General features: G+C 57.8%; 12 protein-coding genes across 12 annotated transcripts; 5 read left to right on the forward strand and 7 right to left on the reverse strand.

Annotated features, from left to right (window-relative positions):
- Positions 1–1,415: 1,415 nt before the first annotated feature.
- D7B24_009291 (uncharacterized protein) lies at positions 1,416–2,208 on the reverse strand (the record flags this gene model as incomplete). Its single annotated transcript, XM_028643366.1, has 2 exons — positions 1,416–2,013; positions 2,069–2,208. 2 exons carry the CDS (start codon positions 2,206–2,208, stop codon positions 1,416–1,418), a joined length of 738 nt encoding a protein of 245 aa, XP_028493069.1.
- Positions 2,209–2,836: 628 nt separating this feature from the next.
- Positions 2,837–3,400, reverse strand: D7B24_009292 (uncharacterized protein; the record flags this gene model as incomplete). The annotated part of the gene is made up of 1 exon (XM_028643367.1): positions 2,837–3,400. The coding sequence occupies one exon, from the start codon at positions 3,398–3,400 to the stop codon at positions 2,837–2,839; it is 564 nt and encodes a 187-aa protein (XP_028493070.1).
- Positions 3,401–5,396: 1,996 nt separating this feature from the next.
- KES1 (Oxysterol binding protein) lies at positions 5,397–6,789 on the forward strand (the record flags this gene model as incomplete). Its single annotated transcript, XM_028643368.1, has 3 exons — positions 5,397–5,462; positions 5,520–5,839; positions 5,919–6,789. The coding sequence occupies 3 exons, from the start codon at positions 5,397–5,399 to the stop codon at positions 6,787–6,789; spliced, it is 1,257 nt and encodes a 418-aa protein (XP_028493071.1).
- Positions 6,790–7,430: 641 nt separating this feature from the next.
- D7B24_009294 (uncharacterized protein) lies at positions 7,431–9,422 on the reverse strand (the record flags this gene model as incomplete). The annotated part of the gene is made up of 1 exon (XM_028643369.1): positions 7,431–9,422. The coding sequence occupies one exon, from the start codon at positions 9,420–9,422 to the stop codon at positions 7,431–7,433; it is 1,992 nt and encodes a 663-aa protein (XP_028493072.1).
- Positions 9,423–10,463: 1,041 nt separating this feature from the next.
- D7B24_009295 (uncharacterized protein) lies at positions 10,464–11,693 on the reverse strand (the record flags this gene model as incomplete). Its single annotated transcript, XM_028643370.1, has 1 exon — positions 10,464–11,693. One exon carries the CDS (start codon positions 11,691–11,693, stop codon positions 10,464–10,466), a length of 1,230 nt encoding a protein of 409 aa, XP_028493073.1.
- Positions 11,694–12,744: 1,051 nt separating this feature from the next.
- On the forward strand, positions 12,745–13,569 carry D7B24_009296 (uncharacterized protein; the record flags this gene model as incomplete). The annotated part of the gene is made up of 1 exon (XM_028643371.1): positions 12,745–13,569. One exon carries the CDS (start codon positions 12,745–12,747, stop codon positions 13,567–13,569), a length of 825 nt encoding a protein of 274 aa, XP_028493074.1.
- Positions 13,570–13,747: 178 nt separating this feature from the next.
- D7B24_009297 (uncharacterized protein) lies at positions 13,748–15,097 on the reverse strand (the record flags this gene model as incomplete). The annotated part of the gene is made up of 3 exons (XM_028643372.1): positions 13,748–14,373; positions 14,429–14,868; positions 14,931–15,097. 3 exons carry the CDS (start codon positions 15,095–15,097, stop codon positions 13,748–13,750), a joined length of 1,233 nt encoding a protein of 410 aa, XP_028493075.1.
- A 708-nt stretch (positions 15,098–15,805) lies between these two features.
- Positions 15,806–17,507, reverse strand: D7B24_009298 (uncharacterized protein; the record flags this gene model as incomplete). The annotated part of the gene is made up of 5 exons (XM_028643373.1): positions 15,806–16,712; positions 16,769–17,016; positions 17,080–17,155; positions 17,212–17,324; positions 17,376–17,507. The coding sequence occupies 5 exons, from the start codon at positions 17,505–17,507 to the stop codon at positions 15,806–15,808; spliced, it is 1,476 nt and encodes a 491-aa protein (XP_028493076.1).
- Positions 17,508–18,179: 672 nt separating this feature from the next.
- Positions 18,180–19,836, reverse strand: SEO1 (MFS transporter (Seo1); the record flags this gene model as incomplete). The annotated part of the gene is made up of 4 exons (XM_028643374.1): positions 18,180–18,303; positions 18,366–19,557; positions 19,613–19,622; positions 19,690–19,836. 4 exons carry the CDS (start codon positions 19,834–19,836, stop codon positions 18,180–18,182), a joined length of 1,473 nt encoding a protein of 490 aa, XP_028493077.1.
- Positions 19,837–20,748: 912 nt separating this feature from the next.
- On the forward strand, positions 20,749–22,685 carry D7B24_009300 (uncharacterized protein; the record flags this gene model as incomplete). The annotated part of the gene is made up of 2 exons (XM_028643375.1): positions 20,749–21,087; positions 21,138–22,685. The coding sequence occupies 2 exons, from the start codon at positions 20,749–20,751 to the stop codon at positions 22,683–22,685; spliced, it is 1,887 nt and encodes a 628-aa protein (XP_028493078.1).
- Positions 22,686–23,416: 731 nt separating this feature from the next.
- On the forward strand, positions 23,417–25,127 carry D7B24_009301 (uncharacterized protein; the record flags this gene model as incomplete). Its single annotated transcript, XM_028643376.1, has 6 exons — positions 23,417–23,480; positions 23,536–23,764; positions 23,817–24,328; positions 24,382–24,461; positions 24,510–24,730; positions 24,779–25,127. The coding sequence occupies 6 exons, from the start codon at positions 23,417–23,419 to the stop codon at positions 25,125–25,127; spliced, it is 1,455 nt and encodes a 484-aa protein (XP_028493079.1).
- A 954-nt stretch (positions 25,128–26,081) lies between these two features.
- D7B24_009302 (uncharacterized protein) lies at positions 26,082–27,770 on the forward strand (the record flags this gene model as incomplete). Its single annotated transcript, XM_028643377.1, has 5 exons — positions 26,082–26,506; positions 26,563–26,575; positions 26,628–26,687; positions 26,736–27,470; positions 27,522–27,770. The coding sequence occupies 5 exons, from the start codon at positions 26,082–26,084 to the stop codon at positions 27,768–27,770; spliced, it is 1,482 nt and encodes a 493-aa protein (XP_028493080.1).
- Positions 27,771–27,870: the final 100 nt, after the last annotated feature.

A 27,870-nucleotide genomic window follows, 5' to 3' on the forward strand; every position in this document is an offset into this window, starting at 1 on the left:
ACATGGGACCCTCGCGTCTTCAAATAACGGGTTTTATTGCCCTGCAGTTTCTGACTGGTAGTGATCTTGCCACCGGGATAAGCTCTCATGAAGCTTTCTCAGCGTCTAGAACATATGCGCCATTGAACGAATCTACATTTTCCAAGCTTTTCGGTTTGCACGACCGGTACGTAATGGGCCCAACCCTATTGCCTTAATTTCTGACCTTATCTTCAATCCCAAAGTTGAAGTTCTGGTGGGTGTCACGCCACGATTGCGCCTAACGAGACTCTCATCACATTGTTTGTCAGACGACGTGATACTGGCAAGATCCAAAGGGCGTTTCGAACCGAGGATGGGTAGGGATCGGCCTGCTTGGGCGTCAATTTGGGGATCGGAGGTTCGAGTTAGTTTGTATCTCACCCTAATCATCCTCAGCTAAAGCAATGTCGTTCTCGGTGAATAGTCTAGCGCAACGAGTGATCACGGAACAGCCTCGGGTGTATGGATTGGCAGAACTTCCTGGTCCAGTGTAACAGCGGTTAATAGGCTCGTCTGGGCCGTAGCATGCGATTGTGTCTCGCTTTAGTGCACCGTAGGAAATGTATGTTCTTTCCCCTATGCCAGCCATTGCCAGCGTGACGAAGGAAGCGATAACAAGAGTTCCGATTTGCATCTTGCCACTTGAATTTCGTAGAAAGATTGAATGATTTGTATGGAGTGATGAAGAATGATGTGCTGTAAGGCCAGTGTAGTGGCGGATAGGTAGGTACTTATAGGCTGACGGGCAATTTCGGTGTCATCTATCCTGCCACGACAGAACCTCGCACACCCGGGTTTACAAGCCGATTACGTCGGAACAACGTCCAAGAGATAAACCCTCCGTGTTTGCAAGCTCTTGAAACGCGAGACATGTTCTTACGCGAGCTGCAACATGAAAGTCAGGGCTGAGTCAGGTGCGGAAGCGAACGATTGGTGATTAACTTGATGCCCATCGTGACATCGTGCTACGCTTATCGAAGGGATGTTTGTCATATGCTGAAGGAGTTCCATCCTCGACGTTAGTCCACGTGTTAGTTCTAGTGCCTGCGGGGGGTGGCTCACTTTAAACTCTGTCTCCAGTACCCTACAACGGCGAATAATGAGCTGGCTACCTTACTCTGCGAAGTTTCTGGTTCTTTCCCGATCTTACCAGCTACTTGAACGGATACACATCATGCTCATTCAATTCAAAATACTGGAGTGGCAGGCCTGTTTCATCCATTCAGCGCAGTCGCCCGACATAGAGCGCAACTTAGGCTCCAATTCTACACCTTCAAGGAGGGGCTCTCCGAAGAGGGGCTTTCCGAAGAGGGGCCCGCATCACCTCAGGCTACTAACAAAAGCCTCCGCATAAATCTTACTGTCTTCTAAGAATTAAAGGCCGATGAGCAACCTCAGGACCGATCTGGGAACCGATGATAAATGTTCCGCGGATCAGCGAGTTCTTCCTCCAGAGTCGGGAGTCTCTTGATAACCTTTGCTGGCGACCCAAGGGCAACAGAGAAAGGCGGCAGGCTCCGTGACACAACCGATCCTGCGCCAACCGTACAGCCCCGACCGATCGTGACCCCTGCGAGAATCGTGACATTGCCCCCAATCCAGCAGTCGTCCTCGATGCGCACCGGGTGGCCAAACTCGATGCATTTGACGCGGGACAAGACGCTCGTGTCATGACCTGCGCTGTAGATGTGCACGTTGGGACCGAGCATGACGCGCTCGCCAATGATGACCAGACTCGTGTCCAAGACGGTGAAGCCAAAGTTCATGTACGAGTTCTTCCCAATGATCACGTTGCAGCCGTAGTCTGGCGTAAACGGAGGCTCTATGAAGACGCCTTCTCCCACAAACCCGAGCCAGCGCTTAAGGATCTCGAACCGCTTGGCGGCTATTTCGTCTGCTGTTCCGAGGGTCGGCGGCATGGTGTTGTACTCATGCGCCAGAATACGACATTCGTGACGAGCATTCGTCAACGGCGGAATCAAAGAATCATATCTTTTCGCAGAGGTCAGTCGTTGGCCTGGTTTTTGCACTCGGGGTTTCGTCTCACAGCATGCCAGAGATCATCTTCTCGTATTCGTCACACCATGGTGTCCCCCTGAGTGTGCGGGCTGTTTCGATGATGGCAGCATCCTTCTGCTCGTTGACTGATGACATTGTTGAGTCTCTTGAGGAAACGCAGGCAGACATGATAAGGACGTCTGTATAAGAGGTTTGTAGGATGTTGTCTTTTAAGCCAGTTGAGTTACACGAGGCGGGAAATCGACCAGCTTTCCGATAGTTTTCCGCCCCCTCTTTCTTGGCGACCTCCGCATCTTCCTTCCCCGGATGACTGAGCCACACTTCACGCAGCCTATTACTAGCAGAAGTTTGCTGGGCCTTGAGACTGAGACATCCCAGGCAATCAATGGCGCACCGCTTGAATGGTGGTTGTGATCTGTCAACATGTCCGTACCATGAGGCTGTCTCGAATGACGGCTGAACAAGTGCGGCACTCGGATCTCACCCGGTACGCACGTCACACGAGCTTACGTTCCCGCAAGGCCATCACGAGCTGCACACAAATCCAAGGCAAACACAATGAGCTGACAATTGACTCGGGCTTATGGTTTGCTTTTGACCAAGCTGCCTACTCATTTCCCAACCGCGAGACAAGCTTCTCGCAAATTCAACACCCACCAGACTCCTCGCTCGCCCCGTTCATCAACCTCGTCAGCCTTGGTAAACACTTTTCCGCTACGCCGCTCATACAATTTGTTTGATCCACAATTTTCTAATGCCATGGGATGGTACACTGGCCGGTAGTACCGTCCGGAGCCTAGGCCTTGGCTTCATTGGCGGCCGTGAACGCAGCAATGGCATTCATGAGGGGAGGGTTCAGAGCATCGTAGGACTCGAGGCCAAGAGATTTAAACTGGGCCCTCACGTCGTCAATGTGTCTCGCGTCGAAGCCCTGCTCGATGATAGAGGTCACAAAACCGGCAAACTGGGGCTCCTGCCAGCCCTTCTCGTCGGACAGCTCGGTGTGGACAAAGTCGAGGCCCTTGAAGGCGTGATCCTTCTCGATACGGCCATACAGATGAACGCCGCAGCCGGTGCAGGCGTGGCGCAGGATAGTGGCGCTAGGATCGACAACGGCCAGCTTGTCGCCATTGGCCGTCACCTCGAGCTTGTCAACGGGCACGACGGAGACGATGGAGAAGAGAGCACCCTCTGGCTTCCAGCATTTGGAACAGCCGCAAGCATGGTTGTGGGCGACGTTGCTGCGGAGAGTGACTGTGACGGGAGAGGTTGAACACTTGCACTTCAGGACACCGCCCTGGAAAGAGGGGTCTCCCTTGGTGATGCCGTTGACAAGAGAAGGATGAAGAGGGAAAGACATGTTTGTAATTGCGGTTTATCTTATAGTCAACTCAAGCAAGGATGCTAAGTATTGTCGATGATTTGATTGGGTGTGCCGTGGGTGGGAATGAGTAACTGAGAACCCTGATGGAAGCTCATTAACATTGAATGTTCTTTATACTGCGCCTTGCCATGTTGGCCAAGTCGTGATCAATGGCCCGGAATTTCCAAGAGCGCAAGGCGGAAAGCAGAACCGAAGGACGTCTGTCGTTGGGAGCTCGTGCGCCCTTCCGAGCGATTCCGAACACCGACAATCAACCCCAGAATTTCGACTTGCCGAGATATCACCACTAGTAAACCTGGGGTAAGGAAACTCTATATGCATTTCAACTCCCTAGCTTATACTCCTGCATGTGGCGTGATGTCGAGCCGTGAAGGCGCATAGAAGGGATGGAACTTACGCTACTTACACTGCTGTCATTCGAACAAACTAAACTTGGCCAATCCAAGTACCCGAGAGTATCGTCTCGGCTTCGGTCCCCTGCCCCGCATGTGTGCCGCGTACCGGGGCAGTAGAGCCGACGACTTGAGGAGGTGCCGTGCTGGTTATGTCCGAACTCAGGCGGAGTTTCGGGGATTGGAGGAGCCCGCCGACATTTGACGTGACTGCTAGCTTCAGGGGGATGGCTTCTCGTGACATATTCAGCCAATGCGATCGCTCAGAACGGGGGATTCGTTGGCGATGGTGTCGTAGGCAGGCATCCAAGGCGGTTGCCATTTGGGCAACCCCGCTCTACTCATCGCGAACGAGATGCGAATGGCGTGGTTTGGTCTAGGCATTCTGTCCGACATCAAGAGCAGCAACAACAGGGTCGCATCAGAGCATTAGATCGCCAGAATTTCCGAATCATCTCCGACTGAGCATCTTGGCGACGTACAAGAGGCTGCTGATGATGTTTCAATTAGTCGGCTACTACTTGGCAGAACTGCCGCCTCGAACACCAGCAGCGAATGTGGGCGATGGCGAACTGTCGATTGCCCGGCAGTTGTCTGTGGGAGCGGCAGACTTGCGGATATATATTCGTATCAAGGGAGTCTCTGGCGGCTTTGGACAATGCGCTGCGGGGTCTCTGTCTCAAGGATGGTCTTTGCTGCTTGGGGCATCTACTTCGCGTCAGACTGACATGATTTCTCTGGTGCTCAGGTACTTTGCCTTGGGCGCCACAGTTCAAATCGACGAACGGGAAGGTGCGTATCCATGCGCATGCTCCTGATGCAGGGGGTTTCTCAATGATGAAGAATGTCCAAGGCCTTGATAGTCGAGGCGACACGACTCTGCCTGAGAGAACTCTGAAGTATCTTACCTGCTTACGATATACCTTAGGTAGGTAGGTACTTCACCTCACCTAGGTAGATGTCTAGATACCTAGGCACAGGGAGACCATGTGAGCCACAGGCAGTGGCTGTGCAGCTCTGGTGCCTGGTCCATGACGTCGGCGCCAGGGCGACAGACGGCGAGATGCCAAATGTTGGGAGGTGGGCAGCCATCATCGAGGGGTAATTACATGCGTGTCTCTTGACGTCAACAGCATCTTGTTTTGCGTATCGCTATTTCCCCTGATCCTGCTCCATGATCCTGATCTCGTCTCAACCTCATCTGAGAATCACCCCCGAGCTTCGTTGCCTAACCCAGTAGGACCCAAAAGTCTAATCCTGAGAGACCCCTAATTCCGCACAACGATCAACTCATTCTTGGCTCTTCAGCGTGGTCACAGTGCCCCGCCGTTTCCGCCCCCCGCCCCCTAAGCCTATCCACCACCCCCTGTGCTCAAGTGCGCAGGCATTTCGCCAGGGGCAACCAAAAACAATTGCGGCATCTCGTTCAACCCCGCTGACATCTTCGCCATCCCCATCAAATAAACACGCATCGCACAGTACATATCGTGCCACACGACGACGGCTGTGTACTCCTGCATCGTGAATCGACCCAACCTCCACAAGACGGCAACCACTCTCTACCCCCAGACCGCATCAACATGGCCTCCCAGGCAGACGCACAGGGCTCCGTGGCTGGCTCCAGCAGCTGGACTTCTTTCGTCAAGGTATGTCGCATGACCTCGCAGCTTCCCTTGCACCAACCCGCGTTAACAAGCTCCCAGTCCATTGCTTCCTTTAACGGCGACCTTTCCTCCCTGACGGCGCCCCCTTTCATCGTCTCGTCGACCTCCCTCACAGAGTTCTCCTCCTACTGGTGTGAACATCCCTCGCTGTTCGCCGCCCCCGCCAAGGAGGCCGACCCCGCGAAACGCGCCCTGCTCGTCCTCAAGTGGTTCGTCAGCACCCTGAAGCAGCAGTACGCCAGCCGCAGCGAGCAGTACGGAAACGAGAAGAAGCCGCTGAACCCCTTCCTTGGCGAGCTTTTCCTCGGCAAGTGGGAGGATGCCGCGGGCACCACCGAGCTCATCAGCGAGCAAGTCAGGTGAGTTTGTGTCCCTGACCCGTGACGCCTCGCCTGGATCAGCAAGCGGATGGATTTGCTGACGGATGCACCTCGACAGCCACCACCCACCGGCGACGGCCTACTCGATCAACAACCTCGCCACGGGCGTCCACCTCGAGGGCTATAACGCGCAAAAGGCCACCTTCAAGAGCACCATCAACATCAAGCAGATCGGCCACGCCGTCCTGACGGTGCCGATCCCTGGCGACGCCGACAAGAAGACGGAGACGTACCTCATCACGCTGCCGTCACTGCACATTGAGGGCCTCCTCTTCGGCTCGCCCTTTATCGAGCTCGACGGCTCCACCTTTATCACCTCCTCCTCCGGCTTCACCGCCAAGATTGACTATTCAGGCAAGGGCTGGCTTTCGGGCAAGAAGAACACCATCTCGGCGGTGCTCTACCCCACGGGCCGCGAGAAGGAGGTCCTCTACAACATCTCGGGCGTCTGGACCAAGACGTTTGAGATCCACTCGGGCCCCGCCAAGACCAACTCGTCCAAGACGCTCGTCGACTCGCACGACGCCACAAAGGTCGAGCCCACGGGCCTCGTCGTCGCGCCCGTCGAGCAGCAGCACCCGCTCGAGTCCCGCCGCGCCTGGGCCAAGGTCGCCGCCGCCGTCGCCAAGGGCGACATGGACACGCTGTCGTTTGAAAAGTCCAAGATTGAGAACGCCCAGCGCGAGCTCCGCGCCAAGGAGCGCAGCGAGGGCCGCATCTGGGAGAGGCGCTACTTCTCCGAGTTCAAAGGACAGGACCCCGTGCTCGAGTCGCTCGGCGCCCACGTCGGCCTGCCGCTGACGGGCGACGCCGACAAGACGGGCGGTCTGTGGCGCTTCGACGCCGACAAGGCCGAAAAGGTCCGCAGCCAGCCGCCAGCGAGCGAGGACGCCAATCTGGCGCTGGCCAAGGAGGCGCTGGGACAGTAGGCGGCTGGAGGCACGGACGGCATGGATCGAGCACGCGAGGGATAGAGGCCATCCACAGTAGCACGGTGGCGCCTGGAGTTGAGGTCTAGTTCGGTGCGGTATGCCTTGTAATGACACCATTATCCTTTTGCCTTGGCGGCCTTGTGCGTTTCTCGAATGCGGACATTGTTGTGTGTCGTTGACGTCTGCGTTCTGGAGTAAGGGAGGCAAGTCTAATCACTTCATCTAGCTCTACTGTACAAGGCTGTGTCATAGGTGTCTGCGTCTGCGTCCGATTACGCAGACCTCTCTTCTCTTCTAACCTGCCCGGCTCTGCACCCCAACGTATAGTGTCCAACTTTTGTAGGCTGTCGCCGCGGCCGCTCTGCCGGGGATTTCCAATGCCCTCAGCCAAGGGCAGATCCTTGTAGCCCCCCAAAAAAAAAGACAGGAAGAACATTCATCTGTGCATCCAATGCAGCAAAAACGCCCACCATGCCGTTCATGCAAGATAGTACAACAAAGCACACACCATCGCCCATCACGCGTCGCCTCTTCGTCTCATCACAACGCTACGCCAGCGAGACGTACCCCCTGCGCCCGAACAAGGCGAGCATCCTGCTCACGCAGCCGCCCTGGTCGTCGCCCGCGGCGTCCTCATCCTAACACGCATCCCCGCCGCCGCCGCCGTCACCGCCGCCGTCATCGTCCTTGTCGAGCTCGTAGAAGAGGAGGTACACCTCCCTCTGCATGCCGAGGACCTCGCCCGTCTTGGCCTCGCGGATCTTCTCGTCGCTGATGCGCCACCAGCGGTCCGGCGTCTTGCGCTTCCGGTGCGGCCTCGGCGCCGGCGGCACGGCCAGGGGCGTCGCGCCATCGACGGGCGTCGCTGTGCCGGAGACGGAGACGGAACCGCTACCACCGCCGCCGCCGCGGTCGCGTGACAGGGAGATGCGCGAGAGGGCCGAGCGCGTGGACGCGGCGACCGAGCGGAGGCTCGCCGTGTCGTCCCGCTCTCGCTCCCGGTGCGGCGTGCCGTTGGCGTCGTCGCCGCCGCGGGGCGCGGAGGTCGGGCTGAGGCGCTGGCGCAGGGAGCGGGGCCGCGAGGGCGAGGCGTCGGACGCCAGCGAGTGGGTGGACGAGTTGGCCGTCAGCGGCAGGTCCGGGGTCGAGACGGCGGGGCTGTCGCCGCGGGAGAGGGCGTTGAGCCGGGGCGTCGAGCTCGGCGACGCCGATTTGCTGTAGATGCCGGCGGGCTGGAACGTGTTGAGGTTGGGGTAGGGCGCGTGGACGATGGTCTGGCGGCGGAACGACTCGTAGTGGCCGCTGTGGTGGCTGCCCTTGTGCGTGACGAGGGCGATGAGCTTGTAGCGGCGGCGGTCGGTCAGGCCGCCTAGGGGCAGGGACTCGGGGAAGGAGACCTTGGCTGAGTTCTTGGTCGAGGCCTGCGTCTCGTAGATGGAGCGCGAGAGGTGGATCGTGAGGACCTTGGGGAATTTTGTGATGCGGGCGGAGCGCGCGATGCGCCGCTTGGGTGCGTAGCGCGAGTCTGGCAGCGTCACGTCTTCGGGGACGTTGTCGGGGTCGAACGCAATGGCGTGCTGCAGTTTCTTGAGCTCTGCCGTCTTGGCGTGCCGGAAGCTGTCGGACGGCGACTTTTCAATCTCTTTCTTGAGCATTTCCTCGGCGTGCACGAGGCGGCACTTTTCGCACTTGAAGTCGTCAATGTACTCCGTCTTGAAGATCTCGTCAAAGCACGAGCTCAGCGTCGTCGACCTGACCTGCGGAACGCGAAGGGTCAGGGTCACAAACGTCTCGGTTTTCGGTGCCGACTTGTGGCCGCACGTCTGGCACTCGAGCTGCGACTCGTGCTGGCCCTCCATGGGGAAGCCCTCGTCCTCGTCCTGCAGCGCGTTCGGCACGACACCGTTGGTCTGTATCGTGGGTGGTGAGGGGTTGGCCGAAGAGTCGGTCCCCGTGGCGCTACCAGAGTTGTTCGGGTCTGCCGCAGCCGCCGCCGCCGCAGCCAAGCCTTCGAGCCTCTCCTGAATAGCGACGCCGTCGACGGGCTGCGAAGCAATGGTGCCCTGGGCGACGGCGTTCCTCGCGTGGGCCCTGGCGCGCTCGCCGGCGTGGTACTCGTCCTTGAGACGCTCGGCGACGATCTGCAGGAACTCCTGCGCATCCTGCTGCTGGCGACTGATGCGCTGCTTAAAGGCCTGCTCGAGGACCCTGACAAAGTCGGCGGCCGAGGTGCTCTTCTTGTAGATGGGCCTCTCGTTGAGGGCGTCGAGCATATCCTTGAGGCCCTGTGAGACGATGCCCTTTTGGAGGTTCTGCAGCTTCCACTGCGGCAGCGCCTGGCCTGCGGGCTGGACGAGATGGGCGTAGACGGCGGGGTCCTCGATGTACCGCCTGTGCGTCTCGCGGATCAGGTAGATGCGGAGGTCGCCCAGACCGGCGAGGGCCTGGAGGGTCGAGTTGATGAAGCAGTCGTTGGCATAGTTGCGCAGGCCAACGACGCCTTTTTTGCGTGAAGATGATGTGGCGGCCTCGTCAATGGCGAAATTGGGAGCAAAGACGTAGACGAGAGCGATGGCGGCGAGGGAGGCGCCAGCAGCGTAGGATATGGTGGTGATCTGTTTGTCGGGCATTTTGGAAGTTGGCGGAGGCGGACGCCCCAGAGGTGGAGGGGGAACGGGCTGTCGTCGGCGAGGGGAGGGTCACAGCCAGAGCAAGTTGAGAATGCAAGTCGGGAAGCAGAAAGGGGGGGGGGGGGAGAGCTCGGCAGGGCCGGAAGAATACTCAATGCCGATCGGAAGTATCGATCAAGGCAGAGCAGAAAGAGGTCGGCGGACTGACGTAGAGTGAAATGTCAGACTCGTCAGCAGAAGCATGCAACATGGTACCCAGGACGAGGAAATAAAAAAAATGCTCTGGCAATCTGTAGAGCGTCGTCGTCGTTGGGGCCAAGGACACCGGCGGACAAGTCGGGGAAGTAAGTAGAGGTCCGCGGCGGGTTGGCGTGAGAGAAAGAATCTGGAGAAAAAGCCGGGGATCCGACTAAACCGCGAGGGGGCAGGCTGACAACGGCGACAAAGAGAGACCCGAAGCAAGACGAGGCGAACGAAAGCTAGTCCCGTCTGTTCCTAGCACGAGGTCGGACCGAGAGCGATGATGACCTGGTGCCTGTTTCTCCGCACCGCCTCTTGTGGGCGTGCCTGTGCCTGTGCCTGTGCCTGTGCCTGACGTGGAGCAGCATCGGACAAGGGCAATTGGACAGAGATGGGGGGAGTCTGGTCGTTGTGGTGGAGGCTTGGAGAGCCAGGATGCCAGGATGGAAGCCTTGGGCTTGGGAGGGAAGGGATCTGGAAGAATCCGCCGCCCCACGTTTGCGTGTGCGTGCGATCTGACTGTCGGGTCTTCGGAACCAGGTGCCGACGGCTGACTCAGCAGGCCCCCATCAGGCTGCGGAGGGGATTATTCAAATGGCAACGCGAGGAACGACGATCGATACGGACAGACTACTCGTTTCAATTACGATCGCATCTTTCTCGACATCTCAAAATTCGTACCCTCGCATGCTTTGACATGCTTGACATGCTTGACATGCTTGACATGCTTGACATGCTTGACATGCTTGACATGCTTGACATGTGTGGCATGCTCATCATGCTTGACATGCTTTGATCCGCTCAGTTGGGCGCCACGTACTCATTGATCGTCGGCGCCGTGGCCAGGTCAATCTTGACCTTCCACTGGCTCGTCGCCTGACCGAAGCTCGCCTTGACCGCCTCGCTGCCGTACACGCGCATCTCCTTCTCGTACGCCTCGGTCACGCCCCGCCACTGCTCGCCGTCGCCGCGCTCCCAGGCTTCGACGAGGAGCCCGCCGAGGAGAGCGGCGTCGCGCACCGCCGTGTTCGCGCCGTTGCCGCCAGCAGGCGTCATGGCATGGATGGCATCGCCAATGACGGTCACGCGCGGCTCGTTCGTCCACGTGGGCACGCCGTTCGGGTCCGAGCATGAAATCTTCCAAAACGCCGCTTCCTGCTCGTTCATATTGTCGAACAGGGGCCTCACGCGCTCGTGCCAGTGTGCCGTCAGCGCCTTGGCGATCCGCGCCGCCGGTGCGCCCGTGATGGTGTAGTCGTCGCTCGGCGCCTTGATGACGCCCGGCGAACCGACCATCGTCCACCCAAAGACCAGGTTCGGGTCGTGCATGTCGCCGGCGCGCACGTTGGTGATGACAAAGACCATGCCGTCGTCGGGCTGCGTCGTGTCGTCGACGACGCGGAACACGCCCTCGCCGAGCCCCAGGAACGCCGTCGTCGGCGCCTGGCCGTGGATGCCGCGCGCGCCGAGGTCGTACACCTTGACGGCGCCGTCGGTGAGCTGCCGCGCCACGTCGCTGCGCACGCCCTCGCCGCCGACGAGCAGGCTGCCCTCCTCGCTCGTGCTGCCGTCGGCGAAGACGAGACGCACGCCGCCGTCCGTCTTCTCGTAGCCCTTGACGTGGTGGCTCCACCGCACCTTGTCCTCGAGGCCCTCGAGGAAGAGCTTGCGCATGTCGCCGCGCGAGATGCCGACGACCTTGCCGTCCCTGCTCGTCAGCGGCTCACGCCCCACGGCTGGCGCGCTGGTGCTGCTGAGCGTCTCGCCCGTGAGCGGGTCGATGGCCGAGACGCCGGCACCGCCCGTTTTGCCGCAGGCGTCGTAAAACTTCTGAAACGCCTGCGGGCCGAGGGCTGCCTCGATGGCGTCGAGCCCCTCGGCCGAGAGGCGCAGGCGGTAGCCCTGGGCGCGGAAGACGATGGACGCATCCCTCTCAAAGACGAGAACGGGAATATTGGCGCGGTGCAGGTAGTGCGCCAGTAGGAGCGCGGCGATGCCGCCGCCGGAGATGAGGATGGGCTTCGGCGCCATGAGGTTGAATGCGGGATGCAAGAGGAGGGTTAGGCAGCGATCAATGCCAGGAGGGAAATCTACTCAGGTGAGGCTCTGGATGGAGGATGTGGGATGGGGAAGGAGCTCTCAATGGCGTCAAGACACAAGGCAGGCAGGCACGTTGGCGAGGGGTTGCCGTTGACCACGAACGACGAGACACCAGCTTTGGTGCCGTGCCATCAGTAATATACGGCCGGCTTCGGCCAGGATCCGGAGTTCCGGTGGGTAAGCAGTCGTGAACCTTAATCATCAAAAGGCCGCGCGCGCGGTATACTTGCCAGCGAACTGCATTCAATGCGTCCAGAGCGCGCCGCGCGGGACCTCCTTACTACCTACACAGAGCTGAGCTCGCGACGTTATTGGACATGGACTAGATGTCGTCATGTGAGACAGATGACACCAGCCACCATGGCGGGGTAGCCTCGAGACTGGAGACAAGTGTGGCTGGCCATGCCTTATGTCAGCAATCCCATGCCATCCGGCACATCCCATCGAGGACATGCCATTCATGCCCCTTCCCCTTCACGTGCTTCCTTCCTCTCTCCAAGACCAGTCTTCGGATCTATTGGCATCTCCAAGAGTTCATTCCAAACCTTTTGAATCCATCTTCCATCTTTCCGCTCGGCAGTCTGATGACTTGATGAACTATATTTGTTGATTAATCATCGTGGAGCGAGCTCCGTCAAGCTGCGCGGGGCTGCATACTTAGTAGCACACCTAGGGTGTTTCCCCTCCACTGCCGAACCGAGGTCTGAACCAGGCAACCAGGGTCTCACGCCGACGATCCTCTTCAACTCTCGCCTTGCTGCTTTTCATCTGCTCGACATCGACCATCACTGTTGGAAATTCGTTGCAGCGTACGAGTCGCAGAGCATTTTCTCTTGCTCGCAGCCATCACAAGTCTCGGCCCATTTCAGCGTCTTGACAACCTTGACGACGAGGACAACCTAGACGACGAGAACAGTGCCGTCCATCCCTGCCAACACCACCGACCAGCACCACCCTCAAGCACCACCCTGCAGACAGCACCATGGCCGACGCCCTCTTCACTGTGCCCATCCCCGCCCTCGGTGACCACGTCGGTGGCTCCATCGTCTGCACGTCGCCTGCGCCCCTCGTATATCTCCTCACCTGGTCCTCGCCTCCGGACAACCGCCTGACGACGCCCTTCTGCCGCGCCTTCCTCACGGCCCTCGACATCATTGAGTTTTCTCACCCTGTCGGTGTCGTCGTCACGACCTCTGCCATCACCAAGTTCTACTCCAACGGCCTCGATCTCGACCATGCCTTCACCACGCCCGGCTTCTGGACAGACTCGCTCTACAAGCTCTACCACCGTTTGCTCACCTACCCCATGCCCACCGTGTCCCTCATCCCTGGCCACGCCTTTGCCGGCGGTTTCATGACGGCCATGCACCACGACTACCGCATCATGAACCCCAGCAAGGGCTTCCTCTGCATGAACGAGCTCGAGTTTGGCGCCCCTCTGAAGCCCGCCATGTCCTCCATCTTCCGCCTCAAGTGCACCTCGCCGCGCATCTACCAGGAGATTGTTCTCGAAGCCAAGCGCTTCCCGGGCCCTGCCGCCCTCGAGGCCGGTCTCGTGGACGCCCTCGGCGGCCTCGACGAGGCCCTCAAGCTCATCGCCGACCGCAAACTGACCCAGAGGGGCAAGTCTGGCGTCTACAGCGTGCTCAAGGCCGAGATGTGGAAGGAGAGCGCCTATCTGCTGCACCAGGAGAACTTTGAGACCACCGAGGCCATCTGGAACCGGAGGGAGAAGCTCGAAGCCGAGAGGATCGCGGCGGGGAAGAAGTTTGCTGCCGAGCGCAAGGCAGGCAAGGCCAAGCTGTAACAAAGCTGTAACCGTCGGAGATGTACGACAAGAAAACCCCAATGTAATCATCCAGGACCAATGAGTTGAACAATGCGCCGTACTTAAGCATGCAGAGGACCCCAAGGCTCATGAATCGCATCGCACCATTTTATTGTTGTTGCTTTCTTTTTTCTTCTCCTTTTCCGATGCTGTCAGCCTAGCTAATGTCGACGACCATGCGCCCACCCGAGATCTCGCCTTTTCGCATCCGATCGAGGCCTCTGTTCACGCCGTCAAAGCCCTGCTCCGCTGCGAGCACCTCGGGCGGCTTCACTAATCCGCTCTCCAGCAGCCTCTCGAGCCACAGCACGAGCGCCTCGCCGACAGCCGGCACCTCGTGGAAGATCTTGATGGGAACGGTATGGTACGCGACACCCTCGGGCGCCTGGCCCTTCGGCAAGCCCGTCAAGCCGACGAGATGGGCCGACTGACTCCTCTGCCTCCGCGGCGTATCGGGAGGGCTCGGCGGCGGTGTCGTCGTTGTCGTCTTTTCCTCCCCGACCTTGATGCCCTCCAGCTCATCGTCCCGTGTCAGCGCGTCCAGCAGCGACTTGGCCGAATCGCGACCCGTCGTGTCGAGTGCGAACCGGAGCTTCTTGCCGACGTTGGCGCGGATGATCTCGACGGCCCGCGCTGGCGAGTGGCTGTCGACGAGGAGGTCTGGGCGGAGGATCTCGTGGTCCGCCAGGCGCAGGCCGTGCTTGGCCTTGTCGACGATGGTCACGACGCGGAGGCCCGCCAGACGGGCTAGCTGGACGGCGAGGTTGGCTGATGTCGACGAGCCTGGAGTCCGTGTCAGCATGTTGTTTCAACGAGTTGTTTTTTCCACAAGACTCACCTCCCCAGATGGCCAGCCAGTCGCCCGGCACTGCCCGCTCCCGGTCCTGGATGCCCGAAAGACATTCCTGCCTGACATCTTGCGGCAGCAGGTCCGGCTCGACCGACCGTACAACCTGCAGCAGGTCGGGCCCGTCGAGGATGCTGGAAAAGTCGACACCCATGCACACGCCAAGCGACAGGACGGCCGCCACGTAGGCCACGCCGATCGTGGCACCCGGCTGTCTCGGGACGTTCGGCGGGATGCGAACCGTGTTGAAGTCTGAAGACACGACGTATTCCTGAAAGCCGGCCTTGCGCAGGTCTCGGTAGTCGGTCGAGATGACGAGCACCTGGTCGCCTTCACGTAACCTCGAGCCAGGCTTGGAAGGCTTGACAACGCGGCCGACGAGCTCCCTGCCAGCGATGTACGGCAGCACTGGAATTCCAAAATTGAAGTCGCTGGGGCTCCTAGTCAGCGACGGCACTGCAGTCAGGGCCTCTTTTTCTTGAAAGGGGCTTACGGTGCCTTCCAGTCGATGGGGTTCAAGCCGAACGTCTCGGCCCTCACGAGAACTTCATTCTCGCTCTGAACCTCTGGTATCGCATAGCCGGTTGTGACTTCGTACGGCTTCTTCGGCCCATGCAGCAGCAGGACCGTCTGGCTGCTGGGAAGATCAATATTTGACATGGTGGTGATGGGAGATGCCGAACAATATGGTACGGGATGCAAACACTACCATGAGATACACCCTATCCCGCCAGTTATACATTCAAAAGTCGCATTTGGGGGGAAAGGGGGTGTTCGTCCGCGACCCTATCACCGACATCTATCCAACCTCTTCTTTGGGGAGAGGGGGGCCGCAGTCGGAGCCATGTCGATCGGAGGGGCAATAGGGCGACACGCAGGTGAGGCATTGCGTGCTCCCCAAGTCCCGCACCAGACAAATTGCGTGATAGATTACCACCATGGCGCTGTTGTCCTTCGGCAGTTCACCCGCCCTCGAAATCATTCAAGGCCGAACTTCGACTCAACCAATCCTGAATCAGGCAATGAGCGTGGGATGGCTTACCAACAAACGGCAACACGGGCAGGATGGAGGGAGGGGTCCAGGGTTCCCCGGTTATCACCATGCCACCATGTACGATGACCACTTCCACCCCACGTGCCTACCAACAAACGACAGGGTTCTGCATGAACAAGTCGTCTGCTTGCTGTCGCGCGGGGGCTGCATAGGTGAACTAGGTAGAACGGGGATATGTTTTATTCAGGCGCTTTAGTTCGTCATCGCCTGTAGGCCTCCCTCAAGCGTTTAGCCGCTGGCCTCGATTCCAAAATCGTCGCTACGCCTCCGACATCCAGGACAGCCTGGCTGTCGGCACGCGCGCGACGCGATCCCTAGGCGGGCGGCCCGTCCTCCTCGAACACGTCGTACTTGTACCGCGACCCAGGATGGTCATCCCTGAGCCCCTTCTGGCCCCTACCGTACACCCGCTCGCGCGCCGTCAGCTGCTCATCCGCGGCCGGCGCCTCGGGGTAGAGCCCCCTGCGGCGGAGCTCCGGCACCAGCAGATCGACAACGTCCTCAAACGTCCCCGGCGTTGTGACGTAGCCAATGTTGAACCCGTCGAGGTCGCCCTCCCGAATCCAGTGCTCCATCTCATCGGCCACTTTTTTCGGGCTTCCGACCGAGACGGGGCCGAGACCACCGATGGCGGCCCTCTCTGCGATGACGCGAGGCGTCCACTTGGGCACATGCTCGCTTGTCGTCGTGAACGCGTCCAGGATACTGCGCACCTTGTGGGCCTCGAGCGAGTCGGCCGCCGTCACCTCTTGGTCGAGTGGAATCTTGGACAGGTCGATGCCCGTCCAGCCGCTGACGAGCACGAGACCGCCAACGGTGGATGCGTACTTTTTGAGCTCAGCCAGCTTTTCTTGGGCCTCCTCGTCCGTGCGGCCGACGATCGGCGTGAACGTTGCAAAGAACTTGACAGACTGCGGGTCGCGGCCGAGGCTGGCTGCCTGTCGTCGGATCTCCTGCACCTTGGGCTTCAGGAGCGCCGGCGAGTGCGAGGACACAAAGATGCCCTCGGCGTGCGAGGCCGCAAAATTGGACCCTGCCGAAGATGTGCCCGCTTGGAAGAGGAAAGGCGTCCTCTGCGGTGAAGGGTCCACGATGTGCCTCGTGTCGAGGTGGAAGAACTTGCCATGATGGTGAATCGTCCGGATCTTGTCGGGATCGGCGTAGCTGTCGTTTTCGGCATCTGGGTTAATCGCATCGTCCGCCCACGAACCCTCCCAGAGCCTGTTTTTTGTGTTAGTCTGAAGATCAGACGAGTGCCGTGCTCGGCCACCGCTCACTTGTATAACACGCGCAGATATTCGTCTGCCTGCTCGTACCGCTCGTCATGGGGAGTTGGGCTGTCGATGCCAATGGCTTTAAAGGCGCTCTTCTTCCAGCTGGTCACAATGTTCCACCCAATTCGGCCGCGTGTGAAGTGGTCGAGACTCGAAAACCTCTTTGCAAGGAGAAAAGGTGGTTCGAACGAAGTCGACGCTGTTATGGCAAAAGAGAGATTCTTCGTAACAGCAGCCATGGCGCTAATTGGCTAGACTTTTCGTTAGATTGGCTCATCCTGAAAGTAAGAACTTGAGAGCTGCGCTGAGCGTACGATGGTCGGGTCTGTCATGGGCCATTGTGCGGCGCGGCGAATACAGTTGTCCAGACTGCCTTCATATGTGTCATACCTACGATTCGCTTGTCAGTTGACTCTTTTCGCCGTTCTGGGTCAGGACGGTCTCACCCTCCGTAGGTATCCGCCAGGAAGAGAGCATTGATGCCGCCACGCTCCAGCAGCTTTGCCAGATCTATCCAGTATTGCAAGTCTCGCTTGCTCGCGGATTTGTCGATGGGATTCTGGAGAAACTTGAGCTCCCAATTCAATCACAGCTCAGAGTGCGAGCAAACCTTCCACTGACCGGGCGAGAGATGGCCCACGGTCGACATGTCAAACGCGTTGAGCAGAATATGCTTCTTGGCTTCGCTCGACCCGTCCACAGGGCTCGAGGTGCCATTTCCATGAATGGGTAGAGACGTCATTTTGCGACTGTTGCTTTCGGATCAAGGACGCGGACGTGCAGGTTCGCGTCGAGACATGTGTGCAAGGCAAGCCTTTTCTTCAAGTACGTTATGATGCATTGCATCTTTTTTTTTTTTGGACCGCCAGCGGACTTGTCAAAAACCGCTTGTGCTAGATGACGCCTTCCGCTCAATAGCCTCACCATTCGAGCATATCGTCGCGCGAACGCATCGTGACCCAATTGTTGCCCGCTTTACCGTGGGGAGCCGACGCGGGATGAAGAGCGCCTGAATCCCCAATCCTCGCGTGGCACGCTCGCGCCATTGCGGGTACGGATGGTGCCATCGGCCCCAAGAGGGCGCGGCCTCTGTCGGCTTCAACGGCGCGACCGTCAGGGCGGGACGCTGCGGCGCGCGGGAGCTTGCTCTGTCATTGTTCTATTCGGCAGGCCTGTCCAGTGAGGTCGTGTGCTATTCCTTGGTTCACGTCCTTGTCATGCGGAGAGTGACGTTATGCCCGCGGGATGGAGTTCCGTCATGAATGTTGATTGATGGCTTGCGGACGGAGGCTACTATTTGACAGGTCACTCTGCATCCTTGCTTGATCCCTCAATACTGCCTATTCTGGGCTCTAGGGCCGTCTACTATTGCCAGCTTAACCCCCACTATCCTTCGTGTCTCGGCCTCCGGGGCTCACTCGCTGGAATCCCTTTTACCCGACACGCTCACCGGCGTGCTTTTGTTGCTTTTGTTGGCAGCGGTTTCCTGGACTGGGGCCGCCTCTTCAGCAAATGCCGTGGTGTCTTCAATCTTGGGGCTGGACGGTGTCAGCGAAAACAAGCAACATCAAAAAGGTGGCGGACTTGGGGGCGGACATACTCTCGACGCTTGAGATGCAACCGCAAAGCGTGTGTCGCAATGATAAGAAGGATCGCCGAGCCCAACGTGAACGGAAAACCCTTGGGATACCTAGGCGCCTCGACGGTCGGGAATACGAGCAAGGGCGTCCAAGCCGTGGACGACTGTGAAATGGCGTTGATGAGCACGAGGGTAAAGGACCGCTGCGCAGGTGACGAACGCAGCTGTGTATTGACCCAACCGTGGAAGACACTCGACATCGAGTAGGAGGCGTAAATGGTCGAGAAGGCAAACCACTTTGCAGACTCGGGAACATCCCAGATAACGAGAATAATGAGGCCGAGAATGTTCCACACGTGGGCCATGGTAATGGCCCATGCGGGACCGAGGACCAGATCCGATGCAAAGCACACAAATAGGGTATAAAAAATACCCAAACCGGGTGCGATAGTACCAAGCTCGTTGACTCGCGCCGCAGAGTATCGACCCAAGCTCTTAATCCAGAGCAGGAAGGATCCAGAGCTTGTGTGGATTCCGGCATTCCAAAAGAGCACGTCGATAAGGATAATTGCCCAGAATTGCGGCTTCAGGAAAATCTTCTTGAGATCCTGAAGCTTGAGCTTGCCGTGAGATGCATGGCCAGCACGCTGAAGACGACTCTCGCCAATCTTGATGTCCTGTTCCGTCAATACGCGACGGTTTGGCTGATCGGGCGTGCCGGGGATGACAAAGTATCCGAGGATGCCAACGGGAATGGTGATGATGGCACAGATGATGTACATCCAGCGCCATCCTTCCAAGCCGTTGACACCATCGAGCCGCGCTGAGGCGCCGGCTTGGATGAGACCTGCTGTCAAGGTTCCGAGCGACAGACCAGTGTAGAAGATGCCACCACGACGCGCAATCTCGTCGCCGCGGTACCATGCGCCGAGTACGTAATGGATCAAGGGGAAGAATGCTGCTTCAAAAAAGCCCACAAGAAACCGGTACGCAGCAAGTTCGGGGAAACCTTGGACGCGATATTGCAGCAGCGTGAAGATGCCCCAGCTTATGTCGAGGAAGGGGATCAACCAGTGCATCGGGATGTAGGTGACCAGGAAAAAGAATGGAATCTGTCCTGTGACGGCGCCAATAATGTAAAAGGTTTGCAATTGCACGAGCTCATTGCCGTGGAAGCCGAGGTCTTCCTTCAGGCCTGCCACATAGGCATTGTCTGTGTTCAGAGTCAGCATGCAATGCATATGAGTGGCGTACGAGCCTCTATTTACTCAGGTTGGACTATAGAAATGTTAGCCAGTAAGACACTAAGAGTATGTTTACTTTAATGGCAGGAATCAACATATACCTGGTCAATGTACTTGACCCAGTACGCCAGAACAGCGTAAGGGACGATGAGGGCATCGATTTTACGAATGAACTTGCGCTCTTCCTTGGTGTCCGTGTCCGAGTACCACCTGATATGGTACCACTTCTTGGCTGGAGAGCTGGCCATGATGTCCAGATGTCAAGATGTTCAACCTCTTGCTGCCAAAGAAAGTTATTCCGTAAAGAGGTCTAGATCCCGAGAAAGCTTCACCATCTGCACAGCAATTCGAGAACACGGCGCCGCCTTCTTATGATACCCTCAAACCCACGTGCGAAACAAGCATGTCACCACGCGACATCTCTTCTGTCCGACTCAACTAGCTTGTTCGCCATGCATCGAGGCGTCCTTGCGTCAACGACAAGCCAGGGTGGCAATCTTGAAGACATCAATTCAGCCAGTGGAAAGTTCATGGTGATCTTTCCAAGCACCCACCAGCCTCCTGCTACGGCGGTGTTGCCCAGCGTTCGGGTCATGGCACCATCGAAGCAGAATTGATGTAACCTTTCGAGGGGAGACAAGAGTCGGGAGCTGCCCGACATGAGAGCTGCAACGAAACTGACACGGCCCAATGACCGAGGGATCAGTTGAACAACGCACACTGGCCGCAGCCACCATGCAGGCAAGGTTCAGTGCAAATACGACTTGGTGAGCACCAACCTCCCAATGTAATTGCCAAGATGCCGAAAGTGATCCGTCGGAGATTATGGCGTGCGCTGTGTTGAGGTCTGTGGTGCGCCGAACCGGAGTCTGGGTGATGCGACAAGATGTGGGGGGGATGGCGTGCTCGGAGGTCACATAGGTGAGACGACGCGGCGCACGGCGGCGGCGAGTCGAACGGCAATGCTACCGATGGCGAGCTTGAATGGGTCGATCTACAAGGTCCATGGGGATCGGCATGGTAAAAGGGTGGTGTTTCGCGGGGTATGGGCTTCTTATCTAGCGATCCAGATGCTATACTCGTTGACCTTGGCCTTTTTCATCAAGACCAAGTACCAAATCTCTCTTGGTCACCACGGAGAGAAACATCATTGGAACACTATGGGAGACTATCACGCTTCATCAGACAGTGGTGTCGAGGGTGTCGGTCCCGATGAAAAACCGCAGCCCGTGGCCACGCATGTGAAGCCGGGCCAACGCTTGTCAGCCACGTCGTTTGAAGAGACGAAACGAAAGATTGATGCCATCGCCGAGTCGCTCTTCCAGCCACCAAACTACAGCAACCCAGGCCAGAAGCTCATAGATCGCTACATTGACGAGCCTCGAGAGCTTCGCGTGGCTGTCATTGGCGCTGGACTGAGTGGCACACTTTCTGGAATTCTACTACCAGCAAAGGTACCGGGTATCAAGCTCACCATCTTTGAGAAGAACGCCGATGTGGTGAGTTTACGCTCGAAAGAAGACAATTGACTTTGGCTGACCTGCGCCAGGGCGGAACTTGGTTCGAGAACATATACCCTGGTGTGCGATGCGATGTTCCTGCACACGTGTACCAGGCGACATTTGACCCCAATACGCAATGGTCGGAACAGTTCGCTCAGGGCGCCGAGATTCGCAACTATTGGCAGGGGCTCGCAAAGAAATACGACCTATACAAGTTTCTACAGCTGTCTCAGCGCGTTGAGGGCCTGAACTGGGACGATGTGAAGTCCGAGTGGCAGATCAGTGTCCGGGACCTCAAGACAGACGTACTGCGGACCGAGACGACCGATTTCGTACTCACAGCAATCGGTCGTTTCAACGCCTGGAAGTTGCCTGACTATCCTGGTATCAAAGACTTCAAGGGAACCCTGCGACACGCCTCGAACTGGGACCCCGAATTTGATCCACGCGGGAAGAACATCGCCGTCGTTGGCAACGGCGCCAGTGGCATCCAGCTCACTTCGCATCTCCAGCGCGTGGCTGGGCGGCTTGACCATTATGCCCGAAACAAGACCTGGGTGACCGCCTCTTTTGCTGGTCATGACACTTCACTCGACCCGCTTCCAATCTCACAAGAGCAGCGTGATGCCTTTAAGCAAGACCCAGACGCGTACCTGAAATATCGTAAGGAGCAAGAGGGCCAGTATTACCGTGGATTCAACGGCTATCTAAAGGGTCACGAGACAGTCGAGTCTCAGCGCGAGTCCTTCAAGAAGGCCATGAACGACCGTCTGGCCAAGCGCCCTGATCTCGTCGATGCCCTCATTCCTGACTTTTCTCCACACTGCCGTCGCTTAACACCAGGACCCGGCTACCTCGAGGCTATCACGGCAGACAATGTTGACTATATCCGTACCAAGATCAAGCGGGTCACTCCAACGGGCATTGAGACGGAAGATGGACGCCACCGTGAGGTCGACGCTATCTTCTGCGCTACCGGTGCCAACGTCGACATGGTGCCCCCTTTTCCCATTGTTGCCCGCGGCGAGGATCTCTCTCAAACCTGGCGCGAGGGTGGAAAGTACGGGTTTCCGTACACATATCTCGGTGCTGCGGCACCCGACTTTCCCAACCTTCTCTTTGTCCATGGACCAGGTGGTTCAGGGCGATCAGGAACGGTGCCGCACAATGTGGAGAATCAGGTTGTCTTTTACGCGCGAATCCTGCGCAAGGCAGCAAGGGAGGGCATTCGCACGATTCAACCAAAGAAAAGAGCAGCTGAACAGTACACCCAGTGGTCAGACGCCTTCTTTGCAACAACGGTGCTCTCGGAAGGGTGCAGCTCCTGGTACAATGGCGGCAAGCCGGGGGCCAGGATTCACGGTCTCTGGCCAGGCAGCGCATCGCTTGTGACCATGGTTCAGCGAGAGCCAAGGTGGGAGGACTGGGAGTACGAGTACGTAGAAGAGAGCGGAGGCAACCCGTTTCTGTGGTACTTCGGAAAGGGCTGCACCAAGAAGGAATTGACGGAGGGCACCGATATGACAGACTATTTAGTACGAGCGGACAAGGTTGACCTGAGAGATGTTCACGAAGGATGGTACTCAGTGCCGTAGGCTCTGCTGGTCATCTTGAAGAATAAATTGTAACGTTCAAACCTCCGTGCCTTCATCCCAAAGTTGATGGCTCGCCAACTCGATGCATGCCTTTGCTGCCACGCGACCCCTGTCTGTCCCTGAGTGCGGTACCGGACTCCTGGGATATATCCGTGAAACCCTCAAGCAAACTATTACTTTTAGCACAATGCCATCATCACACCCGTCATGTTGAGTCACCGGAACTCTCCGATCTCAGCTCATGCCATGCGACATATCGAGCCCTAGTCTAAATGTCTCAACCGCTTGAGCTTCTCCGAGATGCAGACCTTCCTAGCATCAAGAGCTTCAGATTCCCTAATCGGCAGGTTTCCCATCGGTAGGACCCTGCAGAAAATACATCACATCTCGTTGTGGAGACCACTCTGTTGCAAGGGTAGGCGTTAGCTGCGGTCTGGACAGGGTGGTCGGCCATTACGTGCTGGTCCGGCGAATGTCGCAACCTCCCCGGTCTTGGCTGCTCGACCTACCCTGGAACATGGCGGAACCGTGACCGGAGCTGTCTCCGAACAGACGGGTCAACTGCCGTGGGTGCCCAACACGTGGGAGCTGTGGCCCGGGCGACCCTGATCTTTGGTGTCAAGCTCTGACAGCCTCCTAAATGCCTTGACATAAAGTCCAGGCGTCAAGACCGATTTCTTCCATGTTGCCGATCACTGAGTCTTCCATATTTTCTCAAATCTATTCGCAAGATGTCCGACTCTCAGGAACTCCGCCAAGATCAGGTTGCTCCTCCCAAAGAGCAGCAGCACCCAGGTAGGCTGGGCAGATACACCTCAGACGAAGCAGTCGTTCTAATCGTGCATTGCAGTCAGATGGCACCGCTCGACCTTTTACAACATGACCATCCTGGGTCTCTGCAACTTCGCCGCGCCCGGCATCTGGGGAGCCATGAACTCCCTGGGTGCAGGCGGCGCTGCGTCTCCTAAGCTCGTTAACGCCGCCAATGCGCTGACGTTCTGTCTCATGGTCGTCTCGTGCTATTTCTCGAGCGTGATTGTCCACTACATCGGTATCAAGGGTGCTCTCATCTTCGGAACGTAAGAACGCGCACACTTCTTCGCGTGTTGATTTACTCGCTTACACTTTCAGCGTTGGTTATGCGCCGTTTGCTGCCGGCCTCTACACCAACAACCGTTACGGCACTGAGTGGCTCATGCTTGTCGGCGCTGCTGTCTGCGGTATCTCGGCTGGTGTCTTCTGGATGGCGGAGGCTGCGATCGCCATTGCCTACCCTGAGCCGTGGAACCGCGGGAAGGCCCTCGGCTACTGGCTGACCTACCGCCTCGGCGGACAGATCCTCGGTGGTGCGATCAACCTGGGTCTCAATGCTGACCGAGACCAAGCCGGCAGTGTCTCGTACACCGTTTTCATCGTCTTCATTGCCATCCAGGCGGCTGGTCCATTTGTCGGCTTCTTCCTGAACAAGCCAAGCAAGGTCGAGCGCAGGGATGGCAAGAAGGTGAACTTGTCCATCGTCGAGAACCCCTGGTACGAGATCAAGGCTACGACAAAGAATTTCATGAAGCCTAAATTTCTTCTCCTCCTCCTATGGATTGGACAGGCTGTCTTCGCCGAGGCCGTGTATTTCACATATATCGCTCGTGAGTTTTCTTGGGTGTCAAGATTGCGCATCATAGCATCTAATAGGACGCAGTGTGGTTCTCTGTTCGTGCGCGTGCGCTGGGCTCTTTTCTGTCTGGTATCGTGGCCGTTATCTCGGGCAACCTTCTGGGTGTAAGTAAGGCCTGTATACTCTGGATCAAACCAAGCTGACGGATGCAGCACTGGCTCGACCGCACCAAGATCCCTCTCAAGACGCGCTCTCGCGGCGCATTCTGGTTCATTGTCATCACTCAAGGTGCCTGGTGGACGTGGGCTACGGTCATGGCCACCAGATTTCGCGAAAGTCGTCCTACCTATGATTGGAGCAGCCCCGGCTTTGGCGCTGCCTTTGGCGTCTACATCTTCCTGACGATTGGATTTCAAATCAACTACCTGTTCCTGTAAGTACCAATCTCCTACAGATCTCGGCAATCTCGCTAACGGACCAGCTACTTCTTCGTCACGAACCTGGCCGAAACCGAGGACCAGGTCATTCGCTACGCCGCTCTGCTCCGTGGTACCGAGTCCGCGTGGCAGGCTGTCAGCTACGGCCTGACCTCTATTCCCGTCTTTGGCGAGATTGGTGGTATTTACATGAACTTCAGCTTGTGGGCTCTTGCTATCGGTCCAGCCTGGCTTGTTCTCAAGCACTTTGGTAACGGAGCCGAAAAGGGGATCCACCATGAGGCACAGATCACTCAGGCAGGCGACGGCGCGGTGTCGAGCGAGACGCAGAGCGAGGACGGCGAGGGCAAGAAAACTTTCGCTGGCACGGAGAGCAAGACTGGACTGAATTGATTTGACTACGGACGCCGATCACAGCTGCAGGGTTGTCAAGGGGACTGGGGTCGGAACCTGAAAGTTGGAGCTGGAGAATCGTCGGCGAACCTGCTTCGCCTCCATGTTAGCTCTACAATAGAGGACCAGTCTATTTTATCCGACCCAATTACACCGATTCTATTACTTTGTATCATGCGATGTGGTATCAATTGCCTGTGTGGCCAACTTGTGACAGGCTCTTCGTTGACGGATGCCCCAAGACGGACTAACCCCTTGTCTCGATAATGATGCTCAACCCCACGCCTCATGCATCTTTCAATCCACGAAGGAGATTCCGGCACTCATGCATCCCTGACCCGGCAGATGCAAGCCGACAGTTATTTTACCGATCCTGCGGGCTGCCTTGAACCCGACACGCGTCTGGACATGTCACCTTTGTGCCTAACATGGCGTCATCTGCATGGTCTGTTTGCCAGTACCCGTGATTGTTTCGTCTGCCCGAAGATCAATAGCTTCGACGCCACGAAAGACGTCAACGCACATGGAACCCCCACAGGTTTGTTATCTGGAACGTTACCCCTCGCGCTTGAGCTGTTCAACACGAGGCTACGGAGGGCTGACGCGACCCGGAGCTCCGATGGCACCATCGCCCCACTCATGCGGGGCCGGCGCCCGCCGGCCGATGATCGGGGCTGTCAGCCATCGGCGTTGTCGGCGTAGCACGCGTTCTGGCGTGGGCTACTGCATGGTAGCTTTGGAAGATTGAAGCGAGCGTGACGCGCTTTCCCTCGGCTGATTCTAAGGTTCTGTTGATCGTGTTCAAAACGTGAATCTTCGCAGGTTTATCCCTTAGACACCACACGTTTTGTATTGCCTTGACTGCCGTTCGATTACTGCCAGTGTCAGTCGCATCTATAGTTACATTTGCATCCTGTCGCAAGTACTCACGAAAACATAGAGACAACAATCATCATGGCCGACGCCAACAATATCCCGCCCTCCGGGGCCACCCCGAAGAAGAGCCTCATCGTCAACGCCTTTGTCGAGATGTGCAGTGGCCACCAGTCCCCCGGTCTCTGGCGCCATCCTGACGACCAGTCTCACAACTTCAACTCAACGAAGCATTGGGTTGATCTCGCAAAGCTCCTCGAGAAGGCAAAGTTCCACGGAGTCTTCATTGCCGATGTCCTGGGTGGCTATGACGTCTACAACAAGTCGCTCGAGCCAGCCATCACGTCTGGTGCGCAGTGGCCCGTCAATGAGCCATTGGCGGTTGTGTCAGCCATGGCGGCCGCGACGGAGAGCATCGGGTTCGGTGTTACAGTGTCCACGACCTATGAGCAGCCATATCACCTTGCTAGGAGGCTCGCAACATTGGATCACCTGACGGGAGGACGGTGAGTCTGCCCTGTTTTCCGCGAGAGTAGAGAAGGTGCTGACAATAAATCCGCAGTCTCGGCTGGAACGTTGGTGTTGTCCTGCCCACAGTTCTGATGAGCCTTCAACTGACATGTGCAGATTGTCACCAGCTACCTCGACTCGGCCGCGAAGAACATGGGTCTCACCGAACAGCCCCAGGTATGCTTCCCTGCTCATAGAACGGCATGAGTCCACTGACACTCCCAGCACGACGACCGCTACGCCCAAGCGGAAGAGTACATCCGCGTGGTCTACAAGCTCCTCAACTCCTCCTGGCGCACCGATGCCGTGATCCTCGATCGCGCTCGCGGCATCTACACCGACCCCGCGCTCGTGCGCCCCATCAACCACGACGGCCGCTTTTTCAACGTCCCCGGCCCGCATATCACCCAGCCCTCGCCGCAGAGGACGCCGCTGCTGCTGCAGGCGGGCGCCTCCCGTGCCGGCAAGCAGTTCGCTGCGCAGCACGCCGAGGCCGTTTTCGTGTCGGCCCACGCGCCCGCCGTGTGCGCCAAGAACGTGGCCGAGATTCGCGCCCTCGCCGAGTCCGGCTACGGGCGCAACGGCAAGGACATCAAGGTGCTCGCGCTCGTGACGCCCATACTCGGGCGCACGGAGGAAGAGGCGCAGGCCAAGCTCGCCGACTACAGGCAGTACGCGTCGCTCGAGGGCGCGCTGGCGCTGTTTGGCGGGTGGACGGGCATTGATCTTGGCCAGTACGGCGACGAGCAGGAGCTGCGCCAGGTCGAGAGCAACGCCGTACGGTCGACGGTGGAAGGGTATGCCCGATTCTCGCCGGGAACGGCCAAGTGGACCAAGCACACGATTGCTGAGCATGTGAGCATCGGCGGCAATGGCCCTGTGCTTGTCGGTACGGCGGAACAGGTGGCTGATGGTTTGGAGACTTGGGTGCGGGAGGCGGATGTTGATGGCTTCAACTTTGTGAGTTTCCAAAGTGAATGCTTGAATGAATGTAGTCACTAACCTTGCTAGGCCTATGTTCTCTTTCCCCAGTCCTTTGAGGACATCATTGAGCTGCTGCTGCCCGAGCTGCGCAAGCGCGGCCTCTTCTGGGACGACTACGCCGTACCGGCGGGCACATACCGCGAGAACTTCTACCGACGCGAGGGCCAGAAACAGCCTCTGGATGAGCATGTCGCGGCGTCTTACGTGTGGAAGGAGGGCGTGTCAGCAGAGGAGGCTGTTATTCCGGCAGAGCCCTCGACGCCAAAGGTAGGCTGATATACAACACGTGTAGACAAAAAGACACATCGAGCCATGATTTGAACAAGTAAATTCGAGAAATGTCTATGACAATGACGGCTTAGATCAAGTCTGTGAT

The sequence above is a fragment of the Verticillium nonalfalfae genome, assembly GCF_003724135.2.
Source record: "Verticillium nonalfalfae strain VnAa140/NRRL 66861 chromosome Unknown scaffold_90, whole genome shotgun sequence".
In the NCBI taxonomy this organism is placed as follows: domain Eukaryota; kingdom Fungi; phylum Ascomycota; class Sordariomycetes; order Glomerellales; family Plectosphaerellaceae; genus Verticillium; species Verticillium nonalfalfae.